The sequence below is a fragment of the Stenella coeruleoalba genome, assembly GCF_951394435.1.
Source record: "Stenella coeruleoalba genome assembly, chromosome: 11".
In the NCBI taxonomy this organism is placed as follows: domain Eukaryota; kingdom Metazoa; phylum Chordata; class Mammalia; order Artiodactyla; family Delphinidae; genus Stenella; species Stenella coeruleoalba.
The window spans coordinates 93,086,790-93,103,939 of NC_137157.1; the positions used below are offsets into that span (position 1 = coordinate 93,086,790).

The window sequence follows — 17,150 nt, forward strand, 5'->3', positions numbered from 1 at the left end:
TACTAAGAGGGGTAATGTTATCAGCAGTTCTTGATAAGGTGAGATAAACGAGAATAGATGTTCAACTTTTCTCAGCATCACCAGACAGGACACTGCTGTACTTTTGTGGATTTTAGTTGCCTACGACCCTGAAAGTAGAGAATGTGTCTTATTCGTCTTCGTATCACCCAGGGAGACCCAGTCCTTAGGATTTAAGGGCTCTAAGATCTGATACCATTTGGTGGTATTTCCTGTCTTGTAACTGGGGTGACTAAGGGCCAGAGAAATGAGAAACTGAGTCCTTAGGACTGTTCTGGCAGAAGAGAGGATTAGAACCTGGTTTCCTGATGTCCAGATCCCACTCTTGAAGACATTTAATCTAAGCTGACCATGTGTCCCAGTTTGTCAGGGATGGTCCTGGTTTAATGCCTATGTCCTAGCTCACTTACTAGAGTCCCATTTCACTAGCATAAGTGTCTGGGCATGGATGAAAAGGTATAAGGTTATCGTAATTATAGAATATTGCCTTCCCCTCCCATAACTGAGTAAGGGAAGAGTAGAAATGATGGTTCTCCTAGACCTAGGTGGTAATCAGAGTACTGCTTCACCCAAGGCATGACACACTTTTAGAGATAATGAATGTGTACAAAATAAAGGGTCTGAATTAGTATGATCACCCTTCTCTCCCATCAGAGCCTGGAAGGGAGCCTCTGAGCTAACAATGACCTCCAAGCTCCTGGCACTGCCACGTGGCTGCCAGTACGGAAGGTGAGGTTTCAATGTAATGTACTCATAGGGGATATTTGCAGGCAACTGTGGCTGGATTACACAAGATATGTTTGTCCTGTGATATAAATTCCCATTGTGAAATTATGAATGTCTGAATTGGTCACGTCGGTGGCAGTGATGAGGTGAAGTCATGGGGCGTTGAATGAAGCCTTGTGTTTGTACGTCACTCTGCACGCCTCCCTGTGCCAGCCTGCTGAGGGGCTGAGTGGGCCCTCTCTGGAATGGCCCATTCTCCTTCCATGCTGAGCTCTGGGCCGAGTCAAGAGCGACACACTCTTACATTGTACTGTATCCCCAATTAGGTAGCATAAATCACTGGGGATGTAATACTGGATGTTTATAATTTCACTTAACAAACTTTCCCCCCCGCCAGGACCAGATCTCTCTGTATATTAACAAATGCCCATATTAATGTGTTACCATTCACGATATAACCGTATTGATCCTAGAGATAATTCATGTTAAGCTGTAAATATATTCTTTCTACCTCTCTAGTTGGTCCTTTTGTCACCAAAGGCACCCATATATCTGCAGGTCTGGGGGCCAGCAGCCTCTTCACATCACCTCCGTGCCCGGCACAGCTCTTCTCACGTGATCCCACCTGACAAAGACCCACGCTCCCTTCTGTGCGCTCTCACGTGAGAGCAGGCAGAGGACCAAGGGCACATACCAGGATGGTGTTTTCTGACTGACAGCTTGAAGGAACCGTCTCTGAGAACGCGCTACTTTTAAGAGCAGGTCTGAAGCAGAGCTACCTGATCTACAGGGTGATGCAGCCCTTGACCTTGGCCTCGTTAGCTCCATCCTTTTACCTACTGAGCTCACCACGGCCCACAACACAGCACTTGAGAGCGCAGCTCTTTAGGGTGTCGGTGGTGGCGCACGCGCATTTCCTCGGTGAGAGGGGTCTCTGAGAGTGGCCAGCGTTTCCTGCTGAGTCACTCCTGCCCACGAGGACAACAGCAAACACACCTACTTGCGGGTCAGATCAGGCCAAGCGGGGAGAAGGAAGGAGCTGCCATGAGATGAGACCATCAGCCTCCCATCACAGCTGAGGATAAACCGGGAAACAGCAATTCCAAATGGGATTTTTTTTTTTTTTTAATAATGAGCAAAAGAGAGAGAGTGAAAAACAAAACAAAACAGCCCATCACACACCTTTTGTGTGTGAAGAGGCAGGCTAGGCAATCTAATTCCTGCCCTAATCCTAAAGCTTCAGTAAACCCACCACCTCTTCTCTGGAGTAGCTGTTGGCTGTTATGCAAACAGGAAACGCACAGGGCAGGAAGGGTAAAAGAACGGAGAAACCCAACTGGGGTGGGGGGCAGCTGCTAACCTCAGCAGAGGCAGAGCTAGAGGAAGACGGGATGAGAGGCACAGGTGGGGAGACTGCAAGAAGCACTTGCTTACTCTCCATCACAGAGGCAAGGGGACCTGCTGTGAGAAGCTGGGCACAGGGAGGAGATGCCGGTCGGGTGCCTGAAGCCAGGCTCTGTTCTGTGACGTGTTAATTAGGGAAACATGGAACGTCTCATTTTTAAATCTGCCGACAACAAAACAAAACCAGTCCTGCTCTGGGGCATGTTCAATCAGTTGAAGGAAATGCCCCTGAAAAAAACCCAGGGGGTGTAGGCCCCTCATAATCTGGTCTGAAAGACAAGTTTAAAAGAATCACCTTGTGTCCCCAATCTGGGCAGAAGGATGTGGATGAAATGCTCCCCAGAGGCACGGTGCATCGCTGTTCAAGAGAACAGGAGCAAAGCCAGCTTCTTATACCCTATTTCTGTACCCAAGCACCTGCTGCAGAACTCTGCCCGGGGCCGCAATTCGATTCTGGTCTTTTGTTGTGTTTTCTACCAACGCTTTGATGAGGACCACTGTAAGTCACCAGGGCAGAGCAGTGCACGGCACACCTGAACTGAGCACTCCCAGTGAGCACATTGCAAGACACTGCCTCCGGCGCACGAATACTAGACCTCCTTGGTCCCCCGCAGAGTTCACAGGGTTTGGGTCTCTTTTCTTCCTCCAGCTTACGTTACCCTCTGTTACCCTCACTCCCCACTGTTTCCCTCCACAGCCCGGAAATCAAAGTCCTCCACGTCCTGTTTCTAATCTTACCTCCTTGGACTAGTTCTGCAACAGCAAAATGTTGATCATTGTTTGTTTGGTTTTTTGTTGGTTTGTTTTTGAAATTTGGTTGCACCCCACGGCATGTGGGACCTTAGTTCCCCGACCAGGGCTTGAACCCGCGCCCCCTGCATTGGAAGGTGAAGTCTTAACCACTGGACCGCCAGGGAAGTCCCTGTTGATCACTGTTGAAGTAGGGGGAGGGGATGGATCACAGAGCTTTAGTTAGTTTATTCTATTTGGGGTCTGTTTGAAATTTTTCATAATCAAAGGTAGGGGGAAAAGAAAGGTAAGTTCTATAACCCAAGTCATGGGTTGTTCTCTATTCCAAGGACTCTCTCCATCCTGCGTCCTCAAGGGACGTTCTCCACTTACTCCTGCTTATCAGACCTTCACGGAATCCTACAGAGTCACCTCCTTCATGAAGCTGAGCCTGCTGCCTGTACTGGCTGTAATCTCCCATTCCACTGTCTCTTTATAGCACCTGTCATAATTATTCTTTGATACTTACATGTGTATCTATCCCATTTCCTCTCCTAGATTGTAAGTTGCAGAGAACCAGATATTATTCATCTCAGCATTTCCCCCAGGGTCTCAAACAAAATCAGTACCCCACAAATGCTTGTTGAATGAAAAATGAATCACATGAACAAGAACGACTTATCAAAGGAACAGTGGAACCTCTGGGATTTGGCTATGTCTCAAGCAAGGAGAGAGAACCCTCCTAGGTACCTTCTTCGTGGTTCTGATGCAGGATGACTTCCGGCTGCGTGTGTATCGAGTTTCCGGGGTGGAAGAACGGTGAGAAAAGAATCCGAGGTTTCCTCTGCTTCAGAATATGCTGAAGGAGTTCATAGAGCACATCACCTGGATAGAAAAAGGAAAGAAAAATAGGGAAATGGGAGTGTTTTGTTCAACAACTATTTGCTGAGCTTTGACTTTGCGCCTGGCACTGTCCTAAGGACACAATGATGAGGAAGACAGGTCTGCCACCTATCCACGTGGAGCTTATAGGGGACAGGATGCGGCACTGAAACTCAGGTCAGAGCCATGCAGGTTTTTTTTTTTTGAACTTTTTTGATTATGAAAGTCATACACAAAAATAAGTATAAAAATGCAAGAAGATAGAAAGAAACAAAAATCACCTATAATCCTATCCCGAAGAGACACAAGCCTGTTAATACTATCTACAGTATTATATGGTTATAGAATTAGAATCAGGCTTATCATAGTTTAGTATCTCTCTTTTTCCCTCCACATTATTTAACTGCTTTAGTAGCTGCATTATAACAGCCTGTCACAGGGATGTACCAGACTTTATTAGAAACTTAAACTGTCCCAATTTATTGCTACTATTTTTATAAAAAACATCCTTTCCACGTCTATATTTGCATTTCAGATTATTCAAAGAAGAAGTACAAAGTCATTAAGGATGAACAGTTTTAATGTTTCAATGAGAACTCATGGATTCTTCATAGAAATCTTCCCAATAGAGAAAAACGTGCCTTTCTGATCTACCCCAATCCCAGGCAGGAAAAGAATAAACGTGAAAAAGAAATTCACAAGTCCGGTCAGAGGTGCTAACTATTAAAGATACCCTATAAGGAACTGGCTTATGTTCTGGGATGCTTCCCTCTAAAAATACACACAGGCACTGCTCCAAGGTTCCACAATCTCTAGAAAATCATCTTTAGATGTCAGCACCTCGCAGAGGATGGTAGGGGCTGGTCTGAACTGGGGGCCTTCTATTCTATTTGGTATTTGAAGTGTCCACTGAGTTGTCAATTAGCCAAAAAAGCTGTCATGGTCTTGTCCCTCCCCTCTGACTTAAATCCAAGTTAAAAAATGCAGGTGGGTGCCTCAAAACCCCTTAGGGGTGGGTGATTAATCTTTAAAATACCACAGGCTTTTCTAACTGTCTCCCACGCCCTTCCACATACAGATACGCAGTCAACAATTGTACCAAACAGTGGGCTTTTGTCTCTAATTTTAGCCACTTTTAACAGATACTTTAATTAACAACTTAATTTAATGCATATTTTGGGCTATTGCTAAATTATTTTTTTTTCCTCTTCAACTCAGCCTGAATCTGAGAAACAGTCCAAATGAATTCCTTTGTTTCTGCAAACTTCTGTGCCTTTTCTATTGGTACCAAATATAAGTTCCACAATACCCCATCCTAAGTGATTCCTGAGATGCCCTGGTGTCTTTCCTTTGATTTTGTTTCTTCCTCTACCTTTGAATTTTGGTCATTATTAATATAACTTACTGCCACTGTTTACTACTGTGATCAAATAGAGCAAAAGACTTCTAAGAACTGAAGACCCCACGTCACTTGGGTATTTCCTTTTAGTGAAACAGGCGAGGAACCGCAGAGGTGTTCTGAACCCGACTTAAAAATGTTCTGTGTAAGGTAGACCCGTGACACATGACTGCCTTTGGAGCTGGGAAGGCTTTGGAGCTCATCTAATTCAAATCCAGTAGTCATGGTGATGCTGTCTCTGATGAGATGAGGATACAGAGCCTGAAATACAGTCCTATTTTAATGATTCATATTTTAATCGCTTACAAAAATAAGTCCCTAATCAACATTTTGTGTCTTGGTTTAGTGTAAATGTCTTCCTGAACTTTTCCGAATTTACATGGCCTCACAATGCTGGGTTCTATCCTGTGGGTTTGAGCGATGCTTTATACCGGTAGTAGCTGAAGAGAAAAATGAAAACACTGAAAAAAAATGTGTTCCTGATGATACTAACAAAAATGGTCAGTTATTCGTGTACCCACTTTGGAAGGGGAGGCCAGGAAATACAGATGCAGTGTGTGTGTGGGTGTTGGACTCTGCTGGTTTGGATGCGGGCTGGTGAGAGGGGAGGGCCCGGCAGCCAGGGCTGGAGGACCAGCTCCTGTGCGTCAGGCGACCTTGAGCAGGTCCCTGAACTTCTCTGCGAAATGCAAACATCTCCCTCAGAAGAGGATGTCGTGAAGCAGGGCCTGGTGCATGTCCCATGTGGTCCCTCCTTGGAGGTCACTTGGGGGGCTGGAGGAGCTCTGGGTATGGTGGCTGGAGAGCAGGCAGGTCACTTTCTTTTCTGTTTCCATTTCTCTACGTGCACAGAGAAAGCGAGGCAACAAAGTGGATGCCCTTTACCTTCTCCAGGCCTCAGTTCCTCATCTGGAAAATGGCGATACTGGCAGTATCTACCTCCCAGGATGCCTGTGAGGACTGGATGAGGTAAGTGGGTAATAAGCTCATCACAGCACCGGGCAGTGAGAACTCAGCAAGCACCAGCTGTTGTGTGACCACCGCTGTTCCTGCTATTATTATGGGTCTCATTCAAGGGGTTTAGGACAGACCGGTAGACCCCGAAGGAGGTCTCAGGAGAACAAAGGAAGACTGTCCAGGTCATGGTCAGTGTTATGTTCCCCCTTCAGAAAGGGCAAGGTGAAGTGAGGCCATTCCCCCACTGGGCTAAGCCTGCAGCGGGGCTGATACGTGCTCTGCACCATACTCTCCCAGGCCTTCTGTACTGCCTCTCTCCAGCCTCTCAACCCAAAGCTGGCGAAGGGAGCCCAGCAGAGAAGGCTCCTCTCTGAGTGGATCAGAGAGCTGGAGGGGGGCCGGTCAGGCAGAGCTCTGCCAGTTCTTTAACTCAACCACAAGAACTGGTAAGGTAACACTCGTAAGTGGCACCTGGGATAGCTGGCTAAGGGGTGGGAGCCTGGGCCCAGGGTGCTGGGCCAAGAAAATACTTAATTCTAAGACTGCAGAGTATGGCCACAATTGGACCAGTCCATCCACAGACATGTTTCCGTGGCAACCAGGAACTCAGCTGGGGAATGCGGCTGGCTTAGCACAAACGCATCGCTACTCTGGGGGGAAAACCAACCCACCGTATGTGCCATGTGTGTATGATTGGCAGGAGGAGTGTGTGCCTGGTAATGGCTTGGAATCTTAGACTTAGAGAGGATTCTATAGGTTTCCTAGATGGACTCAAACTTGTGATCAGTAAAAGTCCCCTGCCTCCTCTTCCCCTGCCAAGAAGTAGCTTTGGCTGAGAGCTTCTGTGATGGGTAGCCGGACGCAACGTAAGCAAACCACTTCTGGACAGCTCTAGTCGACAGAAAGTTCTTCTGTTGAGTTGGAATCTGGCCTCCTCTGCAATCTCATGTACCTCGATTCTTAGTTTTGGTCTCTGGAGCAGCACAGAACATGCATCCCATCTACAACAGTTTCCTAAATAAATAAAGACGCTCCCCCACTCCATCCTCTTCCATCTCCACTGGCCCCCGATTCCTCCGATAGTCAGTTTTCTTGCTACATTCTTAAAATCTTCTTATACACAGGAGATCACATCTCAAATGTGATCTTAACAAAGAGATCTCTGGAATAAAGAACAGATTTAAAAAGCAGTTATGGGGCTTCCCTGGTGGCGCAGTGGTTGAGAATCTGCCTGCCGATGCAGGGGACACGGGTTCAAGCCCTGGTCTGGGAGGATCCCACATGCCGCGGAGCAACTAGGCCCGTGAGTCACAACTACTGAGCCTGCGCATCTGGAGCCTGTGCTCCGCAACAAGAGGCCGCGATAGTGAGAGGCCCGCGCACCACGATGAAGAGTGGCCCCCGCTCGCCGCAACTAGAGAAAGACCTCGCACAGAAACGAAGACCCAACACAGCCAAAAATAAATAAATAATAAAAAAGAGAAGTTATATTTATTTGCCTGCTGTATAAAGAGCACGAGCCATAGCACTATACATCTAACTAAGCTAATGACCACTGGCCTGAATTCAAAGGCACTGTTCAAAAAACTCTTGGCCTGTTCAACTCTTGATAAATCTTCTCTGTCTTCCCAGAAAAGGAATAACTCGTACTAACCATAAAAGATGCTCCTACTGTACTAAGCAAGGAAATCAAGGCTATTGTTTAAGGGATAACAGCTTTTGCTGGTTTCTCCATATATCTTCAGGCATACACACATGGTTCATGTACCCACAGGTACATGCACAAGTGGATTTGCCTCGAAGCTAGTGAATTTCAGGGGCCTTTATCTGTATAGTCCCATGAAAGGGAACCTAGCTATGTGCCCTCAAATTATAAATTTCAGGTCCCCAACACCCTGGATATACTCCTAGGTGCGCACACACACACACACACACACACACACACACAGAAGAGAAACCCACAAACTAAACACACATACAATTTTGTATCAGTGATCTTGCTGTTAAAAGCCAGGCAACGACTTCGAGAATCCTGAATTCTATGATTTTATTTGCAATTTGTTCAAAACGAACAGTAGCGAGAGTGAATAAAACTGCTGCAAGTTGCCTGAGCAAAGACTAGTGTCTGATGACCAAGATCATAAAGATGCTGTTTAGGGGGTTAAACATATCTACGTTTCTTTCCTTTTTTTTTTTAACATCTTTATTGGGGTATAATTGCTTTACAATGGTGTGTTAGTTTCTGCTTTATGACAAAGTTTCTTTACTTTCAGAGGAAAGAGCTTGGGCTCTGGAGCAAGGAAGTCCCAGGTTTGAATCCTGGTTCCTCTACTCAACAGCTGCGTGCCCTGAGGCAAACTACTTTTCTCTTTGAGCCTTAGTTCAAGGCTTAGTTAAATATTCTTTTGTCTCAAATGAGAAAAATGCCCAGACTCCGCAGGGCTGTTAAGAGGATTAAATGAGATAATGTGAACAAGTGCGCCGGCCGCACGTCTGCCCTCCTGTGCGCTCAGGAGATGGCACCCCTTGTGATTATGATAATTATTAACAGATGTGTCTCCAAAAAATCTGGAAACTATTTGCTCTGCTTCAATATTTTTGTCTTTAAAGGACATGCATAAGTTTCATAAAGGCACATTCATAAGAATGGAATTTTTTTCCAGTTGACATCATTTCATACAGATATTTCTAGTTCATGGTTTCTCTTTCCTTCTAGTTCACAATGTACCTTCAACTTCTTTCTATAGGGTTCTTTTCTTTAGCATTTAAGCAGCTTCAAGTGTTTCCTGTCTTCTACACACACACACACACACACACACACACACACACACACGCGCGCGCGCACACGCACACACACACACACACCTCTGTCCTCATCTTCCCCTCCGGGTGCTGTTCCTGTTTCCCTCCTCCCATCGCAGCCAAACTCCCTGAGGAGCTGTCCAACTCTGTCATCACCACAGCCCTCTCCGTTTACTCCTCAGGGCCCTTTGGTCTCCACTCCAACCCTCTCTCCAAAGCGCTCTTGCTGACGTCACCTCACTGTCATCAAACCCAAAGGGCAATGGTACTTGGGGACTTGCTGCCTCTCAGCAACATCATCACCACTAGTCACTGCACCCGCCCCCGGCCTTAGAACACCCCTTGGCTTCAGACATTCCTCCGTCTCCTGGTTTTCTGCTCTCCCTCCTTCCCCAACCTTTAAGGCTCCCAGATCTCCCATCATCTTTCTCCCTGGGTAATCTCAGCCCCTCCCATGGCTTCAATCAGCTTGTCTATGCTAAATCTACTCCAGCCAGACCTACCTCCTCAACTCCAGAACCTTCACTTACCTCCTACATACATCCTCTTGCATGCCACCCGGGCACCGCACATCTTATGTGTTCGACAGAAACGCCTTTACAACCCACGTGGTGTTTCCTAGTGCAGTAAACGCCCACCTGAATGGGCCAGAAACTCGGCACTCATCCTTAACACCTCTCTCCCACTTATACAACATCTAATCGGTCCCCAAGACTTATAGACTCTGCCTTCTAAATACTGCTTGAATCACCCCCTTTTCTCTGCTGGTCCATCTTAGTTTAAGTCACCGCCATTGCGCCTACCTGCCAGCCATGCCGACGGCCCTACATCCTACTTCTCACCTCTGTACTTCATTATGCCAGTCTCTGCTTCAGACCCTGAATGGCTTCTACCTGTCTTTAAAATAACATGTAAAGTGCCGAACGTGATCCGCAAGGCCCTGTATGATCTACTGAAGAAATAATAAGTGACTCAGTGAATGGCCGTAAAGCTACAGTGTATTCCTCTATATTTATATTCTCTGCACTTTTTTTATAGCAAGTCTCCTGTCGGGGGTGGCTTGGGCATTTCCAGTTTTTACCATTATAAATAGAATTGCTAAGGGCATCTTTTTTGTCCCTCTATTGGATTGTTTCCTTCAAATATTTTCCTAAAACGGTCTCATCAGTGAAAGCGTTTGATTAGTTTTCAAGTTCTTATTATACACGGCTTGTGCTGCAGAAGACGGGGACCAGTGCAGAGTGTCATCTTCAAGACTGCCCAGAGCCTCTCCCCCAGGCGTTTCACATCGTTTAACTTCTTGGGTTCAGTAGGTTTAAAGCAGAATCGTCACATTATTGAAAATTTGCATTTTTCTGGTGCTGATTTACTACGTACACCTCCTCCTACGAAGATTATCTAAAGTAACACATTCTTACATCTGCAAACTGTTCTCTTTTCTCTGTCTCTCTCTTCCGTTTTTATTCAGAGATTTTAGTTTCCTTCTGACCAATTCTTTAAAAAATAAATAAGTAAATGAAAGCAGGCACAGTGTGGGAGGGACACTTCAGATTTGTCAGAGCAAACTCTCTCTGCCGGTCCTCTCTGCCTGTGATAGGTTCAAAGTGAAGTCCGAGGCCTCGGCTCCTTCAGTTTCATCATAAATTCCACAGTGAAAACACCAACGCAGACACAGGCCTGGGGGATCCCACTGGTGGCCTAACAAACATTCCCACCATGGGATGGCCTGGCTTTCCAACTCCGCTCTATCTTAGTTTCCAAGCATTCCATTCAATCCATTTTTGTAGGCTGCTTGAATTACAAACATTTTAATGTAATGCGGAGTGCCTTCTGTGACCGTAAAAATAAACCTACTCTTTTACTTAGGAACAAATATGTGAAATTCAGTTGGTATCTATGTCTTGGACACGGAGATCTCAGGGAAAAAATGGGAGCAGGTTGTGGGAAAATTTGAATATTATATTTAAGAGGAGAATAAATCACTTAGAAAAGACATCTAGTAAGACAACTGCCTTTACCTGGATACAGAATATAAGGTAAGATAAAGCAAAGAATAAGCTTGTGAGAAAATCCAAATACCGTGACATAAGTATGCACTGTTAATTAAAGGACGTGTTGTATGTTTTACATGTTAAAATATGACTCTGTACAGCAGAAAGTTCAGTTATCGCCACCATTTCACTGCCAGGATAACCTAAGTTCTAAGAAATGCAGTGACTTTCCTGTAACTGACTTATCTAAGCACTTCTCCGATGGGTAATACACATATTTTTCGCTTGTGTTGCTCCAAGACACAGCAAGGGAAGAAAGAAGCCACTCTGGGTGTCTTCAGTCAAGGGTCATGTCTGCTGGAACTCCCGCACTTCAGGGCTAACGTTCCCCTCTGTGACCCACGGCCTCAGACCCTGTGACTTGAGTCTAAAACAGCCCGTTGATTCAGCTGCTCAATTCAGCAAACCACCCACCATTGCTTAATAGAGATTAATAGGCAAGTTGGTTTCCAAGGAACTATATGTAGATAAAGACTGGTATTTTCACTTTAAAGAAATTTCAAAGAAATTTTACTATATTTGAAGATCACAAGCAAAGCGTATTTCCAAAGTCAAAGGTTCTGGTGGGTTGGAGAGGTTTGTAACATCACACCGCAGTACGGGAAAAACTGATTTACTTAGTAAAACCCCAATTCACTTTTTGCTGAACTGGCTTGAAGGAACTTTGAAAATATGTTTGTTTTGCTTTTCGCTTTTTTTTTTTTAGCATTGATAGAAAGTCTAACATGAATTAAATTAATAACTTTTTGTTCATTTAAATAATGGATACATAAATACGTTCCACCTGAACAACTCTAAATAAAAGTTAGTATCAGTGCTAACTTGTCTGTTCCGTCTTATTAATATGTTTTCACAGTCTCAAGGTGGTCAAGAAACACGGAGTTATTCATTGTAAGACATTCATTGAATTCATAAAATTCAGTGAAATCCCTTTGAATTTAAATCATCCCAGACCATTTAATATGGTAACTACCTAGTCGCTCAAGGACTAGGTAATATTACCCTGTCCGGGTGACAGTTTATAAAGCTGAGATTCCTTTACGTTTTTTCCTTAACTTTGAGGATGTCATAAATATGTCATCCTGTCGTATCCTCTGATTGAGAGATTATTTCAAAAACTAGACCCCATTTATATTCAACCTTGACATCTTCTGTTTGGAGATGATATTTTAAAGTACATTCTAGTACATTCCCTATTTTATTCTAGTGGTTGAAAAGGGAGGACCTTTGTCCTGGAGGTGGACACGGTAAATGTGGTTTGTTAAATTGGTCAAAGAATGCGGAGTTCAGAGAGGCTACCATATTTGACTTCAGGTATCTCAGTAGTTCAAGTAATTATAATTCATTGAGCTCCCGTTCTCTCCTCTCTACATCTGGAATGAGTAGTGTCAAGGAATGTTATTTCCAAACACAGAAAGCAGAAGTCTGGGTGAGGCCAGGCAGGAAACGTGGCTGGGAGGAAGCTATAAACATCCATTCATGGTGATGCGCCGGCCACCAGGTACTTTTGCTTCATTCTAGCAGCCCCATGACTAGTGAGAAGCTGCTGCTTTGTCGTAGGCAGCAAAAAAGATCCAAGGAAAGACAGGAAAAAACCGGGTGAAGTCTAGGTTTTACAAGGTATACAGGTCGAAGGAGACCAAGTTCTTGAATATTTATTTACTGCCTGTAGGTGGGAAGTTGTAATGTTTATTGGAAGCTGAACACTTTCAGTGGCTGAAGCTGGGTTGACCTATTCAGAGTTGAAGGGAGTTTAGGATCCCCTTGCTGAAAATCCTGTTTTATGGATGAGGAAAATAAGGGCAAATGAGGTGATGTGATCTGCGGAAGAGCCACGTGTAGAACCTGGGCCTCACGACATCTACACCAAAGGCAAAAGCAAAGCCCACATCAGAAGCAGCAGTACCAAATGTTACACCTGAGAGAGAAACAAGGTTTTCTATTTATACCTTGTCTCTATCTAAGGAGAATGTGAGCAGGTATATCACGCCCTCATCACCCTGCTGGCTGGCTACTTCATGGGAAGGGTCTTCTCAACTCCTACTTAGTTCTGTCTTCCAATCCCTCTGACAATTCTCCCCTGTTTGTGATAAGTTTTCTTATGGCCGCTACTGGCAGGTATCACCTTGATATTCTGTCCATGGCTTTCCGGTTGATGCCTTAATTAAATTACCTACGGTGTAAAGTTATGCTCAGCTTGATGTAATGGGGATGATACTCAAAATGATTATTCCCAGCTTGGCCTGGTTCCTGTCTCAGATTCTGCAGAACAGGACGCATCTTCCTGGATGTCCTGGCATCGCTTGGCCAAAGTGCCGGAAGTATTATTATTCTGGTGTCACTGATCCTATTCTGGACTTCAGCACCTTGCATGAGGACCGTAGCAATGGCACTGTATCTAGCTTCCCTGCTTTTAGTGACCCAGTAAATCCACCCTATGCACTGATGGCAAATGTCTATACCAAAGGGAGAGCTCCAATCGTATCATTCTCCTGATCAAAACCTTTCAGTGGTTTCCCATTACCTGCAAAATAACATCCAATCTCCTTAACCTGGGCTTTAAGGCACTCTCAGGTTGGGTCATAATTCAACCAATATTTATTGAGTGCTGACTGAATGCTGCACTAGACGCTGGAGACGTGGCAGCTTAACAGGACACAGCCCTGTCCAGACTGAACTCTCTACTCCGGGAGAGGATACGGATTAGAAAACAATCACATGTAACACAGTGTGTGACACGTGTGTGTGTGTGTGTGTGTGTGTGTGTGTGTGTGTGTCAGGGGCCATGACAGAATTAGGAAATGCTCTGAGATAAAAGAGGACCCAGATCGAGGTGCGGAGAGGTGGAGGAAAGGAAGGTGGAGTGGAATCAGGGATGCAGGGATGGGAGCCAGGGAAAGCATTCCTGGAGAAAGTAGCAGAACTTGAGACATGAAGAGGCAAGCAGACAGGTGAGGGGGGCGGTGATGAGTGACGATGAACAGTGTCTAGCTCACGTGGCCTCCTCTCTGAGTTCCTCCCCCACACGAACTGGCCTCGACACCTTTCCTTACCTACCGCTTGCTCACCTTTCAAAGCTTTCAAAGTCCGGCTCCACTACCACACCACTGAGCCTCACTGGACAACCCAACTGGAAGTCATCTCTATCTCTCAAGTCCTTCAGCCCAAATTTCCGTCCTCTGATGTGGGGCTGCCCAGGGAACACTCACGGAATGAATTTCTACTGCCCCCTCCCAACCGTGGCTACAGCACCACGCCCCGACTATCGCACCAGCCTCATGCTGCCTCTTCCATCCGTAGGGGGGCTTCCTTACCGCTGCCCAAACACACTAAGTTAATGCTGCTCCAGTGACCCACCCACTCAGTTCCATCCTTCACGTCCCAGACCAACTTCACTCCTGCTTTCTTGAGACCCACCCGACTCTGCTCTCTCCTTCCCCAGCTCCCTGCGCCTTCAGGTTCAGTGCAATCCTGGCTCCAACTGGGCAGCAGGCTCCTGTCCAGCTTCCCACGTGGCCCACCTGGCAAAGACCTGACAAAGTGGCAAGGGCGTACTGACAGGTTCTGTGTATCTTCGCTCCCAGCTTTGAGCAGAGAGAACCTAGTTTCACAAGGAAAGTTGAGAGGTCACTGGACAGAAAAATAAATCAGCAACAAAAAGGAACGCCTGAGATAGGGTGGGGGGAAGGCAGATTTACAAAGTCTAAGTCAAATCAAGTTAAAACACATCACTATGTTTTCCTCTGTTTGCCTGACATGAGTAATTTCTCCGGAACCCTAAAGAGTCAGAGCTCTTTTCCTCCAGATAGGTAACTTTGCCCCTTTGAGTATAATCTTTGAGTTTCCACTGGAACAGAAAAGGGAAGTGTTTTTGCATTAAATTAAAAGGAACTATCGAGGTTCCTTTTAGGTTAGTTTTATTTATTTATTTATATCATTGTTTGACGGTTTTCTTGTTCTGAGGCTACAGAAAGAATCAATGATTGAAGACCAAATGTTTCAGGTAGGTTTGTGTCCCTTATAAAACCATAGCAATGATCTGTTTTTCAGCCTTGATTTAAGTTTTCAAGTTTCCATTAACATCTATACTTCTGGGGGAACCTTCCCCTTTATCATTTCCTCATATAAACGGTTCTGCTGCAATTGGGAAAAGCTGGGGCGATACTGTTCCATACACACCCTTATCTTACCCTCTGTGATGGGGCTGTTTCCTCGTGGCGGTTAGCTAGTGCATTAACTCCCGGCCAGCCTCCAGGAGTAAATCGGGGTAAACGTGGCTGGGCACAGACCTCCTGTGGGACCCCTGCCCTCAGTCAAGAAGACACGGTCTCTGCCAGACGAGTTGCATCGAAGTGGGGCTGGCGGTGAGACTTGACAGAGGGAGGGCCCATCAGTCCTTGAATAACTGCACTCAAGAGGCAGAAACCTGAGACCAAAGTTCCCCTTGGACATATGGAGTTCCCAAATCTCTACTTCAAAATACCCATCAAGTGTGAGAAATGAAGTTGGAAAGTATATTTGAAACCTTCCCCACGTCAGGAATACACTTTGCAGGTACAAAAGCTCCTTACTGAATGCAACCTTCCCATGTGGCTTCAGGAGCCCTTATTTTGACAAATCTTTCTCGTTAGATGCGTTGCTTGTATTTTTCAGGGGTTCTACAAGCTACAAGATGCATTACTTCAAAGAATTCAGTACTTCTAAAGGAAATCACTTGAAGCCCCGGGCATTTGTTTCTAAACTTGCCTGGGCTACTAGGATCTCCACCTTTCCCAGCCCTTCTCTCTCGTTCCCTCGATTCTTCTTTCCTTTTCTACTCCTCCTACCTCAGCAGTGCTCATTCCCCTGCCTCTGCTGTCTTTTGTTATTTGTTTTTGTTTTCTTTGCCTGCACCACGCGGCATGTGGGATCTTGGTTCCCTGACCAGGGATCAAACCCACGTCCCCTGCACTGGGAGTGCGGAGTCTTAACCACTGGATCGCCAGCGAAATCTTCCTGTCTTTGTTTTTAACTGAGCAGTTTGCAATCTACACTCACGCTCAAGCATCTCTTGTAAAAGTCTTCAGAATCAGAAGCAAGGCAGAGAGAGAGGGTCAGAATGCATTTTCTTCCTTATTTGGTGGTGCAATGAGATCCCTTAAGTACCAGGGTCTATAGGTCCGAACTGGGTTACTTCTCCTAACCTTAAAAGTTTCCCCCGGTCCTGGAAATTCTTCCTCTTCTCCCCTCAAACTGGCCTACGTCAGCAGGATCTGTCCTCTACTAAGCTGGGTCACTGTCCTTGCGTTCACGGTGACGATGTGGAGATCTCTTGGGAGGCTAAGTGGTGACAAAGGCCAACTCTGGCTACCAGACATTCCAGGCTGAGCCCGTGTCCGGAGTCCAGACCCTCACCTGAATGAGGAGACCGGTAGCGAAAGTCCTCTTTGGTCAGGAGCAGGAGAGCTTTGCCATTCATCTCAAACGTGCTGCTGTCAATCGGCCTTAGAGAAAACTCATTTTCAGCCCACTTGAGCCACTGGGCTACGTCATCTCTGCTCCAGTACATTGGCTGCAAGCCTGTTGGAGAGACAGCAAGGCAGAAAGAAAAGAGAGAGAGAGAGAGAGAAAAAAGGTCTTGTCAGTTAGACAGTTGAAATAAAGGGCAAAGATTTCCGAATGGTTAATGAAATTGAGTCTCCGTATCCGAAGAGCCCTTAGGTTCCGCTCTGAATCCCAGGTAAAACCCAAGCTTCATGAGTGGCAAGGTGCGATATCAAATGAACTTTTTATTTAGAGGCAAAATGGGGGGGAAAAATCCCTTTTTATGTCTTTAAGGAACCGTAGGTCTCACAGCCCTGTCCTTCCTTGGCCGGCCGCAGCTCCAGGGGTGTCCGGATTCCTGGTCTGCCCTGAAGGTGCAGCTGTGGAGTGGACCTGAAGCACCTGAGGGGGCTCAGAGTCATGACAAATGTCAGTGTGCTTTGGAGGCGACTTCAGATTCAGCGCTGGGGTGGGAGGGAGGGAGACGCAGGAGGGAAGAGATATGGGAACATGTGTATATGTATAACTGATTCGCTTTGTTATAAAGCAGAAACTAACACACCACTGTAAAGCAATTATACTGCAATAGAGATGTTAAAAAAAAGAAAAGAATCAGAGCTGATCTGATTGTAGCCCAGCGTCCTTTCAAAGTGAGAATG

General features: G+C 45.7%; 1 protein-coding gene across 4 annotated transcripts in view; it reads right to left on the reverse strand.

Annotated features, from left to right (window-relative positions):
• ETV6 (ETS variant transcription factor 6) overlaps nt 1–17,150 on the reverse strand; it is a 235,895-nt gene that overhangs the window by 30,994 nt on the left and 187,751 nt on the right. For all 4 annotated transcript variants that reach the window (XM_079936111.1, XM_079936110.1, XM_079936112.1 and 1 more), the window contains 2 exons: nt 16,363–16,527; nt 3,628–3,762 (listed from right to left, as the gene is read on the reverse strand). In XM_079936111.1, the coding sequence (XP_079792237.1) occupies nt 3,628–3,762; nt 16,363–16,527 (300 nt within the window). The remainder of the gene's footprint in view (nt 1–3,627; nt 3,763–16,362; nt 16,528–17,150) is intronic.